Source organism: Callospermophilus lateralis, chromosome 5, assembly GCF_048772815.1.
Source record: "Callospermophilus lateralis isolate mCalLat2 chromosome 5, mCalLat2.hap1, whole genome shotgun sequence".
Lineage (NCBI taxonomy): Eukaryota > Metazoa > Chordata > Mammalia > Rodentia > Sciuridae > Callospermophilus > Callospermophilus lateralis.
In genome coordinates this window covers 147,358,146-147,382,055 of record NC_135309.1, presented here as the reverse complement: position 1 = coordinate 147,382,055, position 23,910 = coordinate 147,358,146, and the positions used below count along the sequence as shown (strand labels likewise).

General features: G+C 34.4%; 1 protein-coding gene across 1 annotated transcript in view; it reads right to left on the bottom strand.

Annotated features, from left to right (window-relative positions):
* Positions 1 to 587: 587 nt before the first annotated feature.
* The window catches only part of Wdr70 (WD repeat domain 70), a 299,382-nt gene continuing 276,059 nt past the window's right edge, over positions 588 to 23,910 (bottom strand). The window contains exon 18 of the mRNA XM_076857389.2: positions 588 to 773. Coding sequence (XP_076713504.2) covers positions 686 to 773 — 88 coding nt within the window. The 3' untranslated portion in view covers positions 588 to 685. The remainder of the gene's footprint in view (positions 774 to 23,910) is intronic.

Below are 23,910 nucleotides of genomic sequence, written 5' to 3'. Positions count from 1 at the left end.
TGTACAAGGAATGTCTTATTTAATCCTTCTGATAAACCTACAAGGTTACTACTGCTATCTCAAGGCTACAACATAGTTTAATAATTCTCCAAAGGTGAGCCAGACAGTGAAGAGCAGAGCCAGGACTCGAACCCACACTGGCCTGACTTCAGAGCCAGCTCTCCTAACTAGCCACTGTGTTCTACTGTAGAAAGACAATCAGACACACATTCTTCTTTCCTAGTATGACAATGCTCTTGTTTGAACTCAGCCTAATTATTTACAGTCATATAAACAATTGTTGTGACATTATACAGGAATATTAAACTTTTTGACCTCTATTTCCATGGTATGTTCCTAAAATTGCTCAAGACAGATGCACATCTCAATGTTCATTTTCCCAGCTAAGGTTATGAGAATCTATACAAGGCTAGTGACTGTTGAATGAGTCTCCAAATACCTAAAGTACTTGTAACAGGCTAACTCTCTATTTTTTGCTTACTTGTAACATACTTTAACAGTTGTAGGTAAGAAAATATAAGCACAATTGTAGTGAAGAATAACTATCAATCTTTTGGATGACTCAATGATGGAAAGGACAAAATCTGTTCATAAAAATGCATTTTTTATTTCATAAGCATTAAAGAAAACAAAACACTGTTCCATATCCCTTCCCCTCATGCAAATGGTTCTCAAACAAGATTCTTCAAATTTTACGTTTTTTCCATTCTGGTTCATTCTTTGTTTCCTCATCATCAGATTCAACTTGGGCAAACATGGTTTTGGGCTGAGTCCTAAAAAAAAAAAAAAAAAGTTTAAAAAGAGGAGGAAAATTTGAGTCAGCAAGTGTTTATTATATCAGACCTTGCTTCTTTCATCAAGTGGGAATAAAATTGGGGAAATGATTACATCTCAATTATTAAATATAAATCATTAAATTTCTGGCAAAGGAAAGGATAAAAGACATTTAATTATGTTCAGGAAAAGAGCCAAAGATTCTTCTAAAGGTTTTTCCCTTGTGACAGACTATGTATACTCTGTCCTTTCCTTAAGTGAAATAAAAACACATCAAATTCAGTGGAAGCTCACACATCAAAAACCTCCACCTCCAACTCAGGCAAACTGATATCATTTGGGAGGATAAAATATAGTCACCAAGTGAAAATATAAATAATTGTTATGTATAGCTCTCTGGGTTATTCTAGACATAAGTATTTCAAATACATGTGATTATAGTACATGCTAAAAGGAGTATTTGAGTTAACACTTGAGTTTAAAATAATAGCTAACCTAAATATTATCATTTGATCCAGTAAAAATAAAAAACAAAACAAAACTAATTAACATCCCTTTCACCCTCATATCAAGACCAAAGCATAGAGATAGCAGGCATTTACATCAATGAACATGGCTGTAACGTTGCACTACAATATCATTGCTGTAATACTGCCACCGTACGTACATCAAGTAATCTTTGCATGCAAAACCTTCTGTGCTTTCTAAACATACCTGGTTCGATGACATTCCTTTTACTACTATTCACACAGAAAATAATCCCAAGAAAATGTCAAATGGTTATAATGTATGCTCCTATAATATCTGCTACTACTGATTTCCCGTTAAAAACAGCTCTATTACATTATGAAAAAAATATTACAGTACAATATCTGAAGTTACCTGACATATTTTGGCTTGCACCTTCATTTTTAGTTCAACGCATTATATCATGGTAATTTCAGAATGGTAAAGATAATAACAACAACAAAAATTCCTTTTATTTGGCAGGGTTAAAACTTTACGTTACCTCTGACTGTTTATTATCCCAGGGAAAAAGAATAAACCATCCACAACTCATACTGATGTTGTCTTACATGAGTCATGCTCTAGAATTCCCCGTGCGTAAGTTGTTCACAATTTTCTCTCTCCAGTTACCTCACACACCTACCAGAGCCCAAGCTGTCCCCATATCAAATCCAGTTGGTTACAGTTCTTGTTGTCACTTCAAGACACTGTTATGACATCCTCACACAGGTCATACCTCTAACATTTCAAAAAGCAGCTGCAGAGTTTCATAGGCCCAGGGTTGCTGAATTACTAGAAAGCAAGACCACTGGCTTTTGAACATGCTATAACAAAGCAATTGGTGTTTCTTACATGTTTTGTCTTGTAGCAAAGATGCTGACCATTTAGTTGTAGACAAACCTGAATGGGAACAAACTGGTTCTGGCTTGAATTCAATATTTAATGTCTAAGAAAAATAAAAGGAACATGGCTTTCCAAAGATATCTGGCAATGTTTCATAAGACACTAGCTCATCAGTGTTAGCTGTAATGTGATGTAAGTACTGTGAAGCTGCAATTCTGCTTTTGGATATTAAAAAAAGAAACTGAAGGCAGATCACAAGAAGAAAATCTAGAGGTTGAAAAGGATATTTCATTTAAAGGGTCATGTTTTTATATGCAAAATCAAATACTGACATACATCTATCAAGTTGCTATTGTCTCCTTTTTCTCAACTTGCCATAATTAAGGCATAAACCCATGTTCAATATTTCCCAATGTTTTATTACCATTTGTTCTTTCTTTCTGTAGATTTGATAGAGCACTATTGATCATGGGAACTAGACTTCTATCAACCCACTGTTTTGGCAAAATTGTACATTCACATGTAGTAAATGAAGCCAAATCCTTATCTTATACCATTACCTTAAACATTACCTCAAAATGGATCAAAGACCTAAGCATAAAAATGAAAACTACAGAACTCTTAGAAGAAAACAGAGAAAAAGCTCAATGACACTTGATTCAGCGATGATTTCTTGAATATGACACCAAAAGCAGAGACAACAAAAGAAAAAAAACAAAAGATAAATTGAAATATATCAAAATTTCAAAGCTTCTGTGGATCAAAGGATACAATCAACAGATTGAAAAACCAACCATGGAATGGTAGAAAATATTGCAAATGATGTACTTGATAAGGAAATAATATCCAGAACACATAAAGAACTTGTTTTGTACCCAAAACACCCTCGTTTTAAACATGGGCAAAGAACATGAATAGACATTTCTTCCAAAGATATAAAAATGACTAAAAAGCACATGCCCAATATCACTAATCATTAAGGAAATGCTGAACTAAACTATAAGACATTACCTCATACTCATTAGAATGGCTACTATCAAAAGTATGGCCAGGATATGAAGAAACTGATATCATTGCATATTGTTAATGGGAATATAAAATGACACAGCAACTATGAAAAACAGTATGGAGATTCCTCAGAAACTTAAAAATAGAATTACCATGTGATCCAGCCATTTCACTTCATGTATACTCTCAAAAGAATTCAAAGCAAAATATTTTTTTTAAGTTTCTTTTTTTAACCTTTATTTTATTTATTTTTTATGTGGTGCTGAGGATCAAATCCAGTACCTCACACATTCTCAGCAAGCATTCTACCACTGAGTTACAACCACAGCCCCTCAAAGCACAATTTTGAAGAGACATTTGCACACCTGTGTTCATGACAGCATTATTCACAAAAGCCAGAGGGTGGAAGCAACAAGTGTTCACTGATGCATGAATAGGCAAGAAAACATGTTGTATACATAAATAGAATATTATTCATTCTAAAAAGGGAATTCTAAAATGCTGCAACATGATAAACCCTGCAGATATTTTGCTAAGTGAAATAAGCCAGTCACAAAAAGACAAATACTGTGTAAGTCTACTTACATGTAATACTTATAGTAGCCAGACTTACAGAAATAGAAAGTGGTGGTTTCCAGTAGCTGGGTAGAAGGGAAAAATGGAGAGTTTCTGCTTAATGGATAGAGAGTTTTAGTTTTAACAGGATGAAGATTTTTGGAAACTGGTTGCACAACAATACAAGTGTATTTAATGCTACTGAGCTGCATAATCAAAAATAGTTGAGATGATAAATTTTGTTGTGTGTACTTTGCCAAAATTGGACTTCTAAAAATTAAAATGAAAGAAAGAAAGAGAAAAAAAGAAAAAGCAAACTAGGCTCTTGAATTTAGAAGTAAGGAAGAATGAACTCTCTTCCTGGGACACAAAGGAGGTATCTTGAAGACAGCCTTTGTCCCTGACCAGGAGCTGTGCCTAGGGCTGTATTTTTCAAACAACTGGTAACCAAGGCCAGTGTTTGTTTTCTTATTTTCAATTCCTTGCATACAAAATATTACACTCATTTCTAGGAAAATATAATCCAAATTTTTATTAGATTTCACATATATCAAACTGCTATAAAATTTCCCAAGTGCTTACATTTCCTTCATCAGCACTGGCTATGGACTACCATAGGCAGTACCTATCTATAAAGGCTCCATCCTCTCCTAACTTGGGAGAGGGCAGAGAAAAGCAGGGCTCAGAAACAAGGCTGTGGGGTAAGAATCTGTCTTCTTAACATAAAGACATGGCAGACTTCCTCAACTGTGGGAAACTATTTCTCTATCTGCAGATATTGGTCCCATAGAAAGCTGCTAAAGACTTTGTAACAAGTAAAATTTGGGGTTATACTCTTAGGCCTTTAATTCTTGGGAGTTAGTCATGGATAGGGGATGGGAAGTGTGGTCTAGAGAAACAACTTTCTTGTATCCCAAACCATCCTGCCCTCAAAACCAAAACTCTAGGACTGGGGATATACTCACTCTCAGAGGGAGAGTGCCTGCTTAGTGTGCATGAGGCCTTGGGTTCAGTCCCCAGTACTACAAAAATAAGTAAATGAATAAATTCTTAAAGTATAATTGAGAACCTCTAATAAAAGCTATGTGTTGTCTGCTGAATAAAGATTTAGTTCTCTAAAAAATATTATTCAACTTTAATACTCAACTTGACCACTTCTGTCTAGCCTAACAAGTATCAGTGTTTTATAGGAGCACAATGAGAAAATCTTAGCTTAAGCCTTGCAGCTATTCTTTCTTTTCAGCAATTTTTATCTTTGACTTTATTTCCAGCATTATTCTTTTGAAAAAGTTCAGAAGTTCACACATGAGAAAGATTTAAAAAATTCAATTTGGGACTATCTGGGCCATTTTGAATGGATTTATTTAGTCACTACTTTACAAAAACAATGAGGAACAGAGATGATTAAGTAATCTCTAGCAAAGTTAAGATTAAAACTAGATTTCTTCTTTGGGGAATGGCCTAATTTGCCCTACGCATAGAAAACTTCTATGAAAATAAATCAACAAAGTCAAGAAAGGTGAAATGACAAAGGCAAAAGATAAAACAGGCCATTCTAGAAATTCCTGATTTTGAAGTCAACAGGAAACAAACAATAATAACAACTAACAAACCCTCTAGGTCTATAAATAACATTATCACTGGCCATAAAACATGCATTCATTTATGGGTGCTTGAAATCTGTACTCTGATTTTAACAGAGACTTTATTAAGTGCTTCTACAAAAAAGAGTAGAACAAACCAAACCAACTGGACAATGAAGATATGGCAGAAACAACTCAGAACACACACACACACACACACACACACACACACACACACACACACAATGCCAGAAACACCCCACCACTTCAAGAAAGCATTTCCATAGCCCACCATTCCCTATCTTTTATATTTGCCCAAACAAAAGCCTATACAGGGACTAACTTACAGGAAATGTAGATAAGGGGAACATATCATTCAGCAAAATGTACAATCACTGTGGGTACTCAACAGGCTAATGAGGATACAGTAAGCCTCACTGAAGAATCAGTAAAGTATCCAACTTACTGAAGTCAGCTCTATTTAGACTGTTTCTTTTATTGGTTTATGACACGTATTTACCCATTTTTAATACTAACTCAGTGTTAATTTAAAACCTAAATTTACAGAGGGCTGATGTGAAAATTGTGTTTTCCAATTTGATTAACTTATTTGGGGAATAGTAAACATTTTTCACTTGACTACCTAAGTCAATTTGTTTATTAGAGTTACCAAGGAGAGTAGGTTCGATTTCAATATAGTTCTGCTTTACTTCCAGTAACCTCTGCGTTTGCTAATAGTAAATATAATGTACAAGGCAAATATAGGTGCTTAAGCAAATTCTACAAATTTAGATTAGCTGATACTTTGTGCTGATTAATTTTTACCTTGATATGAAAAAAAAATTGGTTCTCAAGGTTATTTGTACAAAGTAAGTCTTTTCTAGCAATTGTGTGCTATAGGAAAATGACAGAAACTGAGTCCCACCTTCAGTGTTTCCATCCAGAGGAATTTTGTGTTGAGTAGCTAGTAATAAGTAAAATTCTCTCTGCAATTTTCTAAAAGGGATTTTGGGGTGCATTGTTTGCAGAAGAGATTCAAAGTGTCAGCAGGACTGTCTTTTCTCTTCTGACTAAGCTCTAACCTTATGCCTCTGCAATCCTTCTCCAGCACACAAGCCAGAGTGAAGTCATCAAAATGTTTTCAGCTACAACGGAAAGTCCACAGGTCACATTCTTTTTAATTATGGATATTATTCTGATGTGATTCATTCAAGAGCATCAAGTAAACTCCTGGGTAAAAGAACGAGTAAGAGGGGAAATCACTTGTATTATTTAATCATCAGTATGTGAGTATAAACCACAAGCTTTTTTGGCTCAGGGCCCATTGTTTATTATGAAGGAAAACCTCAAAGCCAAAGTCAATTATAGCCATGACTTGACAATCTGACACACTTGTTAACCTTGAAAGAATGAATACAGCCCAGATGAACTCTGACCCAGTCATCACAATTGCAGAATTATTAAGATTAAATAAAAGGTTTGACCAAAAGATCCCACTTGAAATGGTTCCTTCTTTCTACTGAAGAGCTAATCAAAGATTTTTTTTTTTTTTTAATATTAGGGACACATAAGAAGAAAATCAACAAGATGTTTCTAGATAAAGAATTTTCTATTTTCTTTAGAACATGAAATATTTTGGAAAATAAATAAATCCATCTCAGACTCATAAATAGGGCATACTAACTCATGATGCTATGTATGAGAGTTTAAAGACTATGTGAGGGTAGAAAAAGGGACATATATGAAACCTGTGGGAATTGTGGGAACAGAAAAAATAAAAGGGAAAGGAAAAGAAAAACAAAGAGATCCCTATAAAATTACCATTACCTACCCTCCCATCAAGTGGGTGAATTCGTTAGAATGATAAACCCTCTGAAGAACTCACAGGCTGGAGACAGGCCAGGTATTATCAAAATCCTGTCCAAGTTCCCATTTATAAAATCCTTAACTGTGTGCCACAATTTTTATTCAAAACATACACGAAAGCCAGGCACTAGTGTAACCCTATCCTCTTACTTCATGGATAAGGAAAAGAGCCTCAGTGAAGGTAAGAGACTCACCAGGTAGTGGCAGAGCTGGAACTAGACCCAGGACTGTGATTCTTAGGCAGTGTTCCCTCTACAATGCCAAGCTAGCTCACACAAATAGCCTTTCAGCTTCACTATCACTCAACTTTTCTAAAAACTACTACTAGCTGCATTGTGATGAGAAAGAGTAGAGTGTAGTAATTAAAAATCACAGACTTGACTCTGAAGCCAGACTCCCTGCACTCAAACCTCAATTTTGTCACCTGCTACCTGTGAGGTTTTGGTCTCAGTTTCTTTATAAAACAAGGAAAGTAATATCATTTACCTCATAGAATTGTTGTGAGGATTACATGTGTATGTATATGTATATATAAATATATATGTATGTATGAATAAATAAATAAAATTTAAAAACAAGCCTGGCATAGTATAAGTACAACAAAGTATCATTATTATTACATAACTTGCTTTAAATATTTTTCACTTCATATAATAGATGTATTTCCAAAAAGTTGTATGCAGGAAACATTTAATAAAATAATTCAAATGTTAAATACAACATGGCAACTTGGTATTCAAAAAAATCCTGGGGCAAATTCTTTTGTGGTAGAAATAATCCACTATGAAACTCTATAATTGAAACAATCTAATCTGTAAGTGTGAATTTTCTTAAGGGGAATCATTTGTGGTTTATTTTAAATAGCTACTTTGTATTATTACCAAATGTTAGTGTACAAAATGATCATTTAAGGCACTTCTCAAATGTAGATTCCCAGCCCCAATCCCATGACATCTGAGTTGGTTTGGGCTGAAGCCTAGAAATCAAAATTTTAACCTTCTCCCCCAACAAACACACACACACACAGCTAGGATACAGGCGGTTCACAAAGCCACTCTGAGAAGCGCTGGCTTCTACACAGGAATATGGTAGACAGTGACTACTAGTTACCTAAATATAACTCAAGGGAAAAAAAAAGATATTTTTCTCTCTGTGCATATGTCTCTCTTCCTGACACAAATAATACATAAACCTTCACTCAGTCACAAAATAACTTCTTTAAATGTTGCCTATTACCTCAACATGACTTTAAATGGATCCTTTATAGATGGGATGATACATACACAACCCCACACACAAGCACATATCCTGTATCAGATAAGACATGTACACCAAAAATTAAATTGCCTGAACCAGCAATAATGGAAGCTTATCTGGCAAGAAAAGTGGCCATGGTTGACAGAGCTGTCAGACTGGCAGGCTGCTGGCCAAGCTCCAGGCTCTCACACACATCTATCCCTGTCTGATGTGAAAGCTAATAGCATTCTGGATCCACATCCTGCCCACTACGCCCCAGCCAGCTCCTTTCCCCTCCCTCCAACAGCATCTTTTAAACAAGAAACTGTAACTAAATCTGCCCATGTGTGGCTGAACAGAGTCCTCTGTGATCCTGCTGTGTTTGAAAACTTTCATGGCTATATCATTGCTAATGAAGGAATGAAGCTTAAACATTCAATTGATAAATGTAAAGTGTTCAAAGACTCTTCATTATCATCACTGGAGAATGCAGATGAGTATATGTTGTTAGTAGGGAGACAGATTTATAGAATGTCTAAGAGTGCTTTTCTGTATTAAAGCAAGATACAGTAAATAAATCTTCATTTCATCACTGACAGAAGTCAATTGCAGTGAAGAAAAACAACCAGACACACATTCTCAATTACAGTGACCTTTATAAAAAGATCCCTTTAAATATTAGCTTCCCTTCAAACACTTTGCCACTTGGCAATAAACAGCATACTCCAGCAGGTGAACACAGGAGAAAGAGAACCATGATCCTGGCTAACAAATTATATGTCGCAGACAGACAGTGCCATTAACTTAGTTAGTAAGCAGTAAATGTAAGGTGATGAAATTGGGTGGAAGGAAAGAGATGGGAGCAAATGCAATGGGAGAAAGGTGTATTCTTAAGAGGGAGTACAGTTCTCTGCAAGGCTCATTAGGGGATCAAAAGAACTGGTAGTTCTAGTTTCGGCTTCTGTTAACAGCAGATCTCTAAGCTGTAGTCTCCTCATAATTAAGGTGCACATATGACAATACCTGTCCTACCCTCCTTGCAAAGCTACTTTTAATCCAACACATTATCCAATTTTAAATATAAATTGCCTATGGTGTGGAAAATATCTTCAGGCAAAAGTCATCAGTGAACAAAAACAACTTCAGCTTCAACTAATTGTATTTAAATAAAGCTGAAAATCTGGATGAATGACTATCCAATAAAATATTAACTAGCCCCCTTGGAAGAGTCAGAAACTCCAAATAGACTACTTGCCGGGGAAAGATAGAAATAAATTAAGGAAGTACTACTCATGCTCCGCTTCACAGAAGCACCAGGTTTTGATACTTTTTTTTAATATTTATTTTTTAGTTTACACAATATCTTTATTTCACTTTTTTATGTGGTGCTGAGGATCAAACCCAGTGCCTCATGTATGCTAGGCGAGTGAGTGTTTTACCTCTGAGCCACAACCCCAGTCACAGGCTTTGATAGTTTTAGAGGTAAATTAAATCAAGTCTTTTCAAAATGGGTAGGTGAAATAGTTTCAAAATAGTCTAGAGGGCATCCAGAAAAGAAAAAAAAAACCATATAAAACTTTCAGGAAGATAGCCTAACATCCGACAAAAACCATGTAAGTGTCAGATTAAAGATGCCAGGATGGTTTGTTATCAGGAAATACAGTAATATAATTAATCAAATTTATAGATCAAAGTAAGAAAATCATCTGGTCACCTCTCTAGTAGAGAGAAAGGATTTAGTAAAACTAAGCATCTATTCTGGATGCATATATGCCTTTGACCTTTGAAGGGTGTTTTCTCTCATGTGATGCTCTTCCCAAAAGTATCTGCATGATTCAATTCCTCATTTCACTCAGGCCAAAGATCACTGTAGAAGAGTGATCTGACTACCGTATCTAAAATAGCACAATTCTATCACCATCCCACCCCTATTATTTTGTGTCCATTGTCTCTAACTTAGTTTTATTCTTAACACTTACTATATCTAACATTTATGGATTTATATATTGTGTGCCTCTATCAGAATATCTATAATAACAGCTATCTCCCCACATCCTAGAACAATATCTGACACAAAGTAGGTCTTTAGTAAATCTTTGTTGAATAAATAAAATAGAAAGAGATGAATTATTCTTAAACTTTTGTATGTGTGTTTTCAAAAGTCACCATGTTTTATGGAGACATGCCATTATATTGAACAATATAAAACTGCTATTTAACATTTTTGCTTACAAAAAAATTTTTACATGGTTTAGTCCAACAAAATTTTGCCTGTTAAAGTTCAAAGTGAAAAAAAAGAATGTGTACTATCATTGATACAATTTACTATTATTCTGGTGGTAGACAATGCAATTAGATAAGAAAAAAATGCCAGGTGTATAAAAATTGTAAAGGAGGAGATAAACTTATCATTATCTGCCTGTGATATAGTTTTATACCCGTAAATCCCAGAAAACTAGATAAAAATTACTTAAAACAATAGAAAAATGCAATAAAACAGCTGGATACAAAATTAATATATATATTACACATATATGAATTCAGCAAAGAAAAGATTCTTTTTTTTATAGAAGCACACAAAAAACGTAGGCATGAACTTAGAAGGAATATGAAAGATATATATGAAAAAAACCTTAAAATACCACTGAAGGATACAGTGATATGATTAAATATAAAGATATATTCTATGGTTGGTTTCAAAGAACCACTATTATAGAATTTCATCTAAATTAATATATACATTTAACTCAATTGTACTAAAAATTCCACCAATAATTCAGGGGAGGGGAGAATACTAGGTAATTAGAATAAAGTCATACAGATCTGCAAGAATAAATAGAATAGATAGAATAGATAAATAATGAGAGCAGGGTCTGGGTTTGTAGCTCAGTGGTAGAGCACTTGTCTAGCATGTGTGAGGCACTGGGTTTGATCCTCAGTACCACATAAAAATAAATAAATAAAAAAGGTATTGTGTCCATCTACAACTAAAAAATAAATAACAATAAGAGCAGGCAGTCCTATAATAATGAAAACTATTTGACACTGATACTTGAATTAATAGAACAGAGAACCTAGAAACTGACTAAAATTCATACAAAAATACACTATATGCAATAAAAGTGCCATTTCAATTCAATGAGGAAAATTATATTATCTAGCAGTAAGTGTTACAAGAACTGACTAACCAACTAGAAAAATTAAATTGGAATTCTATGGCGGTATGGTTAAAGGAAAAAAAAAGGTTCCTCCAACGGGGTACAGTGATGTGTGACTATAATCCCATCAGCTTGAAGGGCTGAGGCAGGAGGATCATGAGTTCAAAGCCAGCTTCAGCAACTTGGTGGGGCCCTAAGCAGCCCAGCAAGTTCACATTAATTTCAGTATTATTTATGAAAGCTAAGAACTGAAAATAATGTAACTATCTTTCAAGACCGCATTGTTTCAGAAAAGTACAGTATGTCCATACAGTGAAATAAATGAAGAAAGTATAAAAAATTAGCTAGATATGCATGAATGGACTGACCCACTCTCCAGTTATAAAAAACAAACAAAAACCAAATCTAACTTGTAAAACATACTATACACGTGTTTTTTCACATAATGAATGTATCCATATATGTATCTGCACATTTACACAGGGATTCTCTCTGGGAGAATAAACAAGAATTTTCAGACATTGGTATCTCTAAGTAGTAGAATGAACTGGTGGTTAAGTGAAAGGGAGGCTTTCAGATTTCCACCGTCTAACCTAAAAAAGTGTAAATACAGCTAGACATTTTTTCTTTTCTGCATGAATATATTACTTAAAAATTCAGATCTGAAAACTACATGCTAAATTGAAATTTATCTTTTATCAAAGTAATTTGTTGTTAGATGTGAGAACAATACCCTGGAAATTCTAAGCCCAGGTTCCTGGATGGTTGCAGCAAGAGCTCGCTATCAGGTTCTAAAGGTTACCTTCTTAGTGTCTCCTTTTCTTCAATGGTAAATTAGATTTTTGACACTTTTCTATGATTTATATATTGCTAATGTCCACTGATAATCAGCAAACAGTATTATTACAATACCTGTAGTAGAGACATCTCAATGATTTATTTGGGGTGTTTATAAACGCATGTATTTGGAGCTGTTAGCCATCAAAATGATGCTTACCATGTTTAACAAAATTAATTTGATGGCTTTCTCTTCTTTCTTCAATCAAGCTTTGTTGTATTTCTAAACAAGATTTTTAAAGTACAAAAGACTCCTTTATTTTAAGAGAGGATAGCTACTCCATTAAAACAGAAGTTTCAACATAGACATAATCTATGAGCTTAGCTGACTGCCAGTGATGTGCTGACATATGTTAGCTCATACACAAATTCTATACAAATGAAGTCTGAATGTACACTATTTAGTTGGCCAGCCTTGATATGACCCTCTTAGCTGTTGTAATATTATCCAGCTCGCAGTTCAGAGATATTCCATCTGTACTGTGTGGGTATTAGAACACACTGTGAACAATCACCATTGAGGGTGTACAGTAAAGCTTGTTCTGCCACAACACACACAGCAAGGACACAACGCTCCCTCCAGATCCCCTCAAACCCCTATAAGTTTTTTGTTTTGTTTTGTTGTTTTGGTTTTGGTGTGCATTCTTTCATAGCAGTAGCAACTATCTCTGAAACCCTGGAGAGCTGGCAGCATCTGAAAATGTCTTTTGCAACAACTCCATCCATTACCAACAATCAACAGATGAGGGAGTAAAGATACTTTAGCTGCCATGTCTCTGACCAGGACAACTCTGACCATAGTCTCTGGGGTCCTGCTGCAGGACTGAGCCAAAGCGGCTCTCCATGAGACTGGTTTTGATACTGCAGCCTTGCTTCTTTCCTTGCATTTTTCCATTTCCCTGCTGGTTTTCTCTAGGATTATGCCCTAATAAGTCCCCTTTACATGAATCATTATCTTAAGGTCTGTTTCTAAGGAATCAAGCTAAGACAATGTATTTTTCTTTAAAGCAAAGTAGCTCCTAATGATTAGCATATAGGGGGCTGATATGACATGTAAGTTGAGTTGGTTCGTAAGGAATTTTTCCCAACACCTTAATGTGTTGAAAAATAACCAGGGTCTAGTTTTCTCAAAATTGCGAAAATTTTAGCAATACATAAAAAACATAAAACTGATGTTAAAAACAATGATGAAATTAGGGAAAAAAGGAACTTACCTAAATATCATATGACAAACCCAAAGCCAACATCACACTGATGAGGAAAAACTGAAAGTACTTCCTATAAAATCAGGAACAGGACACCGATGTCTATTCTCCTCACTCCTAATAAATAAGATTCTTGAAATTTTAGCCAGAGCAATTAGTCAAGAGAAAGAAGTAAGATATAAATAGTAAAGGAAAAAGTCAAATTATCACTATTTGCAGATGATATGATCCTATGCTTAGAAGATCAAAAAAAGTCATCAGAAGACTAGAACTGACAAATTCAGCAAAGTAACAGATCAACATGTTAAAACATGAGTCAAAGCAATATTAAACAACAGGAGCAATGCTGGAGCTAGGTATGGTGGCACATACCTGTAATTCTACCAACTCAGGAGGCTGAGGCAGAAGAATGTTAAATCTATGGCTTTAATATTCACAAATAATGAATCTGCTGGAAAAAAAAATCAGGAAAACAGGGGCTGGAATTGTAGCTCAGCGGTAGAGTGCTCACCTAGCACAGGCGAGGCCCTGGGTTCGATCCTCAGCACCACATAAAGTAAATAAAATAAAGGCATTATGCCCATGTATACCTAAAAATAAATATTTTTTAAAAATCAGGAAAACAATTCCCTTATAATAGTCTCAAAAAAAATACATAGGAATAAATCTAACCACGGAGGTGAAAGATATCTGCAGGAAAATTATAGAATGCTGAAAAAAGAAATTGAAGAAGACACTAGAAGATGGAAAGACCACCCATGTTCTTGAATAGGCAGAATATTGTTAAAATGGTCATACTACTAAAAGTGATATAAAGATTCAATGTGACCCCATCAAGATACCAGAGACATTCTTCACAGAACTAGAAAAATTCACACAGATAAATAAAAGACTCATAATAGTCAAAGCAATATTAAACAACAAGAGCAATGCTGGAGCTAGGTATGGTGGCACATACCTGCAATTCCAGCAACTCAGAAGGCTGAGGCAGAAGAATCACACGTTTGAGGCTAGCCTTAGCAACTTAATGAAGCCCTAAGCAATTTAGCAAAACCCTGTCTCAAAATAAAAAGTAAAAAGGCCCAGGGATATGGCTCAGTGGTTAAGATCCCCTAGGTTCAATGCCTGGTACAAAAAAAAAAAAAAGAGCAATGCTAGAGGCATCACAATTCCTCACTTCTAATTATACTTCAGACCTATAGTAACAAAAACTGAATTGCACTGGCATAAAAATGAACACTCAGACTAATGGAATAGAAGACTCAGAGACAAATCCACACAAGTACAGTCATCTGATACTTATCAAAGGAGCCAAAAACATGTTGGGGAAAAAAAAAACAAATGATGCTGGGAAAACAGGATATGCAAAAGAATGAAATTATATCCCTATCTCTCACTCAATTCAAAAGTCACCTTAAAATGGATCAAAGACCTAGCAATTAGATCTAAAACTGCAACTACTAAAAAAAAAATATGGGCTCAACACTCCAACATCGACTTCCTCAATAAGACTTATAAAGTTCAGGAAACAAAACCAAGAATTAACAAATGGGTTGGCATAAAATTTAAAAGTCTCTGTACAACAAAGGAAACAATTAAAAGCATGAATAGAGCTACAGAATGGGAGAAAATCCTTTCCAGCTACTTGTACAATAGAGAATTAATACCTGGCATATACAAAGAACTCAAAAAACTTTCCACCAGAAAAACAAACAATACAATAAATCCATGGGCAAATTAACTAAATTAAATTATTAAAGAAAAAAACCCAAAATATATGAAAAAATATTGAACATGTTTAGCAATCAGCAAAATACAAATTAAAACTACACAGAGATTATCTCTCTCTCATTAGAATGGAACTTAGTAAGCATACAAAAAAATAATAAATACCAGTGAGGATGTGGGGGTAAATGGAACACTTAAATACACCGTTGGTGGAACTATAAATTAGTATAACACTGTGGAGATGGGTATGAAGGTTCCTCAAAGACTAGGAATGGAACCACCATATGACTCAGCTACTTAAATAGAAGCATTTTAAAGTCAGCATTCTAAGAAATGCATGCATACCCATGTTTATAATAGCAAAATTCATAATAGCCAAGTTATCCTAGATGTCTGTTAGTAAATGAATGGGTAAAGAGAATGTGGTATATTTGCACAATGGAGTTATACTTGGCCATAAAGAAAAACGAAATTATGCACTCTGCAGGAAAATGGATTCAACTGGAGAACATTATACCAGGTGAGATAAACCAAACTCAGAAGTCAAGGGCCGTATGTTTTATTTCATATGCAGAAGCTGAAGAGAAAAAAAAGGAACCTCAAGAAAATAGAAGTGAGACCAGTAATGTAGAGAAAGATGATGGACAAATCATGTTAATGGCCTAAACTCACCAATCAATGACATAGACTAGCAGACTAGATTTTAAAAAAGACCCATCAATATGCTGCCTCCAAGAAACTCATCTCATAGGAAAAGACATCCACAAACTGAAGGTGAAAAGTTGGGAAGAAACATAGCACTCACATGGACTGCGGAAACAAGCAGGGGTTTCCATCCTCATATCAAATAAAGTACACTTCAAGCCAAAGTTAATCAAAAGGGATAAAAAAGGACATTTCATACTGCTCAAGGGAACCATAAATCAACAAGACATAACAATTATAAACATATATGCCCCAAACAATGGAGCATCTACATTCATCAAACAAACTCTTCTCAAGTTCAAGAGTCAAATAGACCACAACATGATAATTTTCTGGGTGACTTCAACACACCTCTTTCATCACTGGAAAGATCTTCCAAATAAAAGCTGAACAAAGTAACTATAGAATTCAATAATACAATCAATAATGTAGACTTAACTGAATACATAGAATATTTCATCCATCAACAAACGAACACACTTTCTTCTCAGAAGCACATGAATCCATCTCTAAAATAAACTATATATTATGCTACAAAGCAACTCTTAGCAAATACAAAAAAGTAAAGGTATTATCCCACATTCTACCAGATCACAATGGAATGAAATTAGAAATCAATGATAAAATAAAAAATAGAAGCTACTCCAACACCTGGAGACTAGATAACATGCTATTGAATGAACAATGGGTTACAAAAGACAACAAAGAAGAGATTAAAAAATTCTTAGAGGTAAATGAGAACACTGATATCAAAATCTCTGGGACACTATGAAGACAGTACTAAGAGGAAAGTTTATTGCATGGAGTTCATTCCTTAAAAGAAGAAAAAGTTAATGAACAAATGACCTAATATTACATCTCAAAGCCCTAGAAAAGAAAAACAAATCAACACCAAAGGCAGTAGAACACAGGAAATAATTAAAATTAGAGCTGAAATCAATAAAATTGAAACAAAAGAAACAATTAAAAAGTTGACAACATTCGTGATGAAAAAGGAAATATCACAACACACTACTGAAATATAGAAGATAATAAGAAATTATTTTGAAAATTTGTACTCCAATAAAATAGAAAATATCGAAGGCATTGACAAATTTCTAGAGTCATATGATTTGCCCAAAATGAACCAGGATGACACACATGATTTAAACAGATAAATTTCAATCAATGAAACAGAAGACACCATCAAAAGCCTATAAACCAAAAAGCCCAGAACTGGATGGATACCTGGCTGAGCTCTACAAGACCTTTAAAGAAGAAATAATACCAATACTTCTCAAATTATTTCATGAAAGAGAAAAAGAGGGAGCACTTCTAAACTCATTCTATGAGGCCAATATTACCTTGATTCCAAAACCAGACAAAGACACATCAAAGAAAGAAAACTTCAGACCGATATCTCTAATGAACATAGATGCAAAAATTCTCAATAAAATTCTGGCAAATTAAGTACAAATACACATTAAAAAGATAGTGTACCAAAATCAAGTGGGGTTCATCCCAAGAATGCAAGATTGGTTCAAAATATGAAATCAATAAATGTAATTAATCATATCAATAGACTTAAAGATAAGAATCACATGAGCATCTCAATATATGCAGAAAAAGCATTTGACAAAATATAGCACCCCTTCGTGTTCAACACACTAGAAAAACTAGGGATAACAGGAACATATCTCAACATTGTAAAAGCTATCTATGCTAAGTTCCAGGCTAACATCATTCTAAATGGAGAAAAATTGAAAATATTCCCTCTAAAAACTGGAACAAGACAGGGATGCCCTCTTTCACTATTTCTATTTAACACAGTTCTTGAACCACTAGCTAGAACAATTAGATGGAAAAAAGAAACTAAAGGGATATGAATAGGAAAAGAAGAACTCAAATTAACACTATTTGTCAATGATATGATTCTATACCTAGAAGATCCAAAAACTTCTACCAGAAAACTTCTAGAACTAATCAATAAACTTAGCAAAGTAGCAGGATATAAAATCAACACCCATAAATCATAGCCATTTCTATATATCAGTGACAAATCCTCTAAAAGAGAAACAAGGAAAACTATCCAATTATAATAGCCTAAAAAAATGTAAAATACTTGGGAATCAACTTAACGAAAGAGGTGAAAGACCTCCACAATAAAAACTACAGTGGCTAAAGAAAGAAATCAAAGAAAACCTTAGAAGATGGAAAGATCTACCTTGTTCTTGCATAGGCAAAATTAATATTGTCAAAATGACCATACTGTCAAAAGCATTATACAGATTTAATGCAATTCCAATCAAAATCCTAATGACATTCCTCATAGAAATAGAAAAGGCAGTTATGAAATTCATCTGGAAAAATAAGTGACCCAGAAGAGCTAAAGCAATCTTTAGCAAGAAGAGTGAAGTAAGTAGCATCACTATACCAGACTATACTATACTATATTATACTACAGAGCAATAGTAATAAAAACTGCATGGTATTGGCACCAAAATAGACTTGTAGACCAATGGTACAGAATAAAGGACACAAAGACAAACCCACATAATTACAGTTGTTCTATATTAGATGAAAGTGCCAAAAACACACATTGAAGAAAAGATAGCCTCTTCAACAAATGGTGCTGGGAAAACTGGAAATCCATGTGCAACAAAATTAAATTAAGCCCCTATATTTCACCATGCACAAAACTGGATCAAGAACTAGGAATTAAACCAGAGATCCTGCATCCAACAGAAGAAAAAGTAGACCCAAATCTCCATCATGTCAGATTAGAACCTGACTTCCTTAATAAGATTCCTATAGTGTAAGAATTAAAATCAAGAATCAATAAATGGGATGGATTCAAACTAAAACGCTTCTTCTCAGGAAAAGAAATAATCAGTTAAGTGAATAGAAAGACTGCAGAATGGGAGCAAATTTTTACCACACGCACATCAGTTAGAGCACTAATCTCTAGAATATATAAAAAAACTCAAAAAACTTAACACACACACACACACACAAAAAAAAAAAACCACACCCAAATAATCCAATCAATAAATGGGTCAAAGAACTGAACAGACACTTCTGAGAAGATGATATTCAATTAATCAACAAATATATGAAAAAATGTTAAACATCTCTAGCATTTAGAGAAATGCAAATCAAAACTACTCTAAGATTTCATCTCACTCCAGTCAGAATGGCAGCTACTAAGAATACAAACAACAATAAGTGTTGGGGAGGATGTGGAGGAAAGGACACACTCTTACATTGCTGGTGGGACTGCAAATCGGTGCAGCTAACCTGAAAAGCAGTATGGAGATTCCTTGGAAAACTGGAAATGGAACCACCATTTGACCCAGCTATCCCACTCCCCAGTTTATACCCAAGGGACTTAAAAACAGCACACTACAGTGATGCAGCCACATCAATGTTTATAGCAGTACAATTCACAATACCTAAATTGTAGATCCAACCTAGATACCCTTCAGTAGATGAATGAATAAAGAAACTGGTTTATATACACAATGGAATATTACTCAGTATTAAAAGAGAATAAAATCATGGCATTTGCAGGTAAATGGATAGAGTTGGAGAATATCATGCTAAGCAAAGTAAGTCAATTCCCCCAAAACAAATGCTGAATGTCTTCTCTGATATAAGGGTGCTGATTCATAATGGGGATGGGAGGGGCATGGGAGGAACAGATAAACTCTAGATAGGGCAAAGGGGAGGGAAGGGAAGGGAAGAGGCATAGGGGTAGAAAAGGTCCTGGAATGAGACAGACATCATTACCTTAAGTACATGTATGAAAACACGAATGGTGTGACTCTACTTTGTGTACAACCAGAGACATGAAAAATTGTGCTCTATTTGTGTAATATGAATTGAATTGCATTCTGCTGTCATATATAACAAATTAGAATTATTTAAATAAAAAAGAAAGAAAGGTGACAGGGGAGGGAGAGGGGAAGGGAGAAAGGGAGGAATAGGTGAAGAACTGGGGGAATGAAGCAGACCAATTTATGCTATGTGCATGTATGAAGATGTCACAATGAAATCTACTATTACGTAAAACTATAATGCACCAATAAAAAAATTTTTAAAAAGAAAACCATGACTATACCTCCAACAATACAAAATCATACATGTACCAAGCATTTATTCACTACAGCATTATTAGTAATTAAAAAATACAGGAAACAAACTACCCATATATTGGAGAATGAATGGCTAAATAAATTATGTTATACCTACACAGTAGGCTACTATACAACTATGAAAAAGAATGTGAATGAGCTCTATGAACAGACATAGAGAGATTTCTAGGTCATACCACTATGTGAATAAAAAAAAAGCCCCAAAGACTATATCAACTCATAACCTTATAGATATACAATTTTAAAGCAATTATATATCAGTAAAGATGGGGAATAAAAATTAGTGAAAGTCCTAAACTGATTGAAACTGTCATAATAAAAACAATTGACATATTTGTAAATGCTTCTCCCAAAGTTAGTAACTTAAAATTAAACTTCATACCGAAATTTTAATGAAGACTTTAGAGAACCAACTACTTTGTGAATAATCACAGATAAGCAGTAATTTTATGAAAGTTTGATGTGCGCTATAACAGTCTATTAAAAATATTGACATTTTACTTCACTCATCTGTTCATATGTTGTTATTATACTTTACTATAGAGTTTCAAATAGAACTTGGATAAAAAAGGAAAAAAAATCAAGTATTTATACTACACTACCCTTCAAATAAGAAAGAATGGTATATAAGAAAATACTCAAGTATTGTTCAATTTTACAGAAAAAAATATAACAAAGATAAACCAGAAATGAAAGATTGGTTTATTCTAGGGGTGGAGGGCTGAACAAAGGGAAAACTGGGAACGTCAACACAGGAGCATGGGATAAAGAGAGATAATCTCTGAGTATATCTCTTTTAAGCTCTTACTCCTAGTACTCCAGTAATATTTCACATATCCTGCAAAATAAAACAAAAATTTGGGGAAAACTGAAAAAAGGAATATAAGCACTAATGAATGAATCTAACTTCATTTCAAAGGAATAATACAACACTAATGGGGTAGGGGGAAAACCTAATCTAAATAACTTTGGAAAACATTATCTTGACTAAATACTGAAAACCCAAAGACAAAAAGAACTGTACTCAAATGCTGTAACATAATTAGGGAAAGTGTTTCTTCCAAACATATGTATTATCCTTTCTGAAATTACTTTATGTGTACACCAGGACTGAACAAATAGGAGCTGGGTTTCTTACTACTGAAGAAAGAAATTACAAATACAGATGGAGAAAGGCTAAATAAACCTACTATTATGTATAAACCCTGTAGTATAAGACTGAAATGAGGTTTCAGTTCATGGTTTTTAAAATATAAATACAGATGGATGAATCAGAAATAGAGATGTATGTACATGCGTAGGTTGGTATACACATGCATATTTCCAAGCTTTGCCAGCAGGACCTACAAGCGATGGCACTTGAGCAGCACTGAGCACATCTAACACCCAGCTCTTGGTTTCTGAACACCATTCTCCAACAAAAGGAACTAGGGCTCTTTGGAGAAGTGGTTGATTCCAGAATGGGGGCAAGAAAAACAAAGATGAACCTGAAACATTTTTTTGGTGCAGAAATTAGAGAAGCACTCAGAAAAAGTGTATGGGGGTGATGCTGTTGAAAGAATAAAAGAAGCATTCTGAAGGAGCTTCTGTTGGCCAAAGCTGGAACAATGAGAGCAACAAACTAAATAATGATGGTATTGGATTTTAAATCATAAAGTAAGTATTTGAGAGTTCCTAAGAATATATTTTTAATTTTTTAATTTAATTTATTCTAATTTGTTATATATGACAGCAGAATGCAATTCAATTCATATTACACAAATAGAGCACAATTTTTCATGTCTCTGGTTGTACACAAAGTAGAGTCACACCATTCGTGTTTTCATACATGTACTTAAGGTAATGATGTCTGTCTCATTCCAGGACCTTTTCTACCCCTATGCTCTTCCCTTCCCTTCCCTCCCCTTTGCCCTATCTAGAGTTTGTCTGTTCCTCCCATGCCCCTCCCATCCCCATTATGAATCAGCACCCTTATATCAGAGAAGACATTCAGCATTTGTTTTAGGGGAATTGACTTACTTCACTTAGCATTATATTCTTCAACTCTATCCATTTACCTGCAAATGCCATGATTTTATTCTCTTTTAATGCTGAGTAATATTCCATTGTGTATATAAACCAGTTTCTTTATTCATTCATCTACTGAAGGGTATCTAGGTTGGATCTACAATTTAGGTATTGTGAATTGTACTGCTATAAACATTGATGTGGCTGCATCACTGTAGTGTGCTGTTTTTAAGTCCCTTGGGTATAAACTGGGGAGTGGGATAGCTGGGTCAAATGGTGGTTCCATTTCCAGTTTTCCAAGGAATCTCCATACTGCTTTCCAGGTTAGCTACACCGATTTGCAGTCCCACCAGCAATGTCAGAGTGTGTCCTTTCCCCCACATCCTCCCCAACACTTGTTGTTTGTATTCTTAGTAGCTGCCATTCTGACTGGAGTGAGATGAAATCTTAGAGTAGTTTTGATTTGCATTTCTCTAAATGCTAGAGATGTTGAACATTTTTTCATATATTTGTTGATTAATTGAATATCATCTTCTCAGAAGTGTCTGTTCAGTTCTTTGGCCCATTTATTGATTGGATTATTTGGGGTTTTTTTGGTTTTTTTTGTGTGTGTGTGTGTGTTAAGTTTTTTGAGTTTTTTATATATCCTAGAGATTAGTGCTCTAACTGATGTGCATGAGGTAAAAATTTGCTCCCATTCTGTAGTAAATAGAAAATCTATAAATATTTTTAAAAATTTGAAAATTAAATAAGTTTGGGTAAAGGGACAATTCTTCCTTTTGATAGAGTTCCACTTAATAGATAGAAGACAAGGAACAAGAAAATAACCATCAGACAAACATCAAATCATTACAGACAAATCCATCTGTAGACAAAATTGGACAGCAAAAAATTCAAAAGAGATAAGATTTACATAGTCCAAGAAAATCACCCTGGGATGGGGCTGTAACTCAGTGGTAGAGCCCTTGCCTAGCACATGTGAGGCACTGGATTTGATCCTTAGCATTACATAAAAATAAACACATAAAGGTTATTATGTTCATATACAACAAAAATTATTTTTAAAAAATGAAAAGAAAGAAAATCACCCCAAGAAATTGATCAATTCAAAACAATGAATGACAGCAACTTTACAGTAGAGAAACTTGGCAGATATCACTTTAATCATGTGACCAAACTTATTATCACCATTAATAAGATAATTCAAATCATGAAACTCTTAGATATGATGATGTATGAGGATTCAATGCCCCTTCTATGTTATTGTGTGCCAAATGTGCATTGCTTCATTCCAATTATGAGAAAATGCCAGCACACTCAAACTGACAGAAAGTCTACAAAATAACATTAAAAATATTAAAAGCATCAAGTTCATGAATGACAAAAAGACTGAGAAACTGTTACTACTGGAAGAGACTATGAAGAAATAAAAACTCACTGCAACACACACACACTCCTGAGAAAAAGAAAGGATATCAGTAGAAAAACTAATGAAGATCAAGTAAGGTGTGTAGCTTGGTTAACAGTATTATACCATATTGAGTTCACAGCTTTAATAATTAACTGTAGTATGGTTGTCTAAGGTCTTAAAAGTAGAAGAATATATAGAAGCTCTCAGTGTTTGTTTTTTTTAAACTCATCTAAGGTAGTCCTAACAAAAAGCTAAAATAATTAGAATCTGAAAATTCTACAATAGTACCCCCCCCCTTCTTTAATGTAAATACAGCTGGTATAGTAGCTTTAAGAACCCTACATATTCACTCAC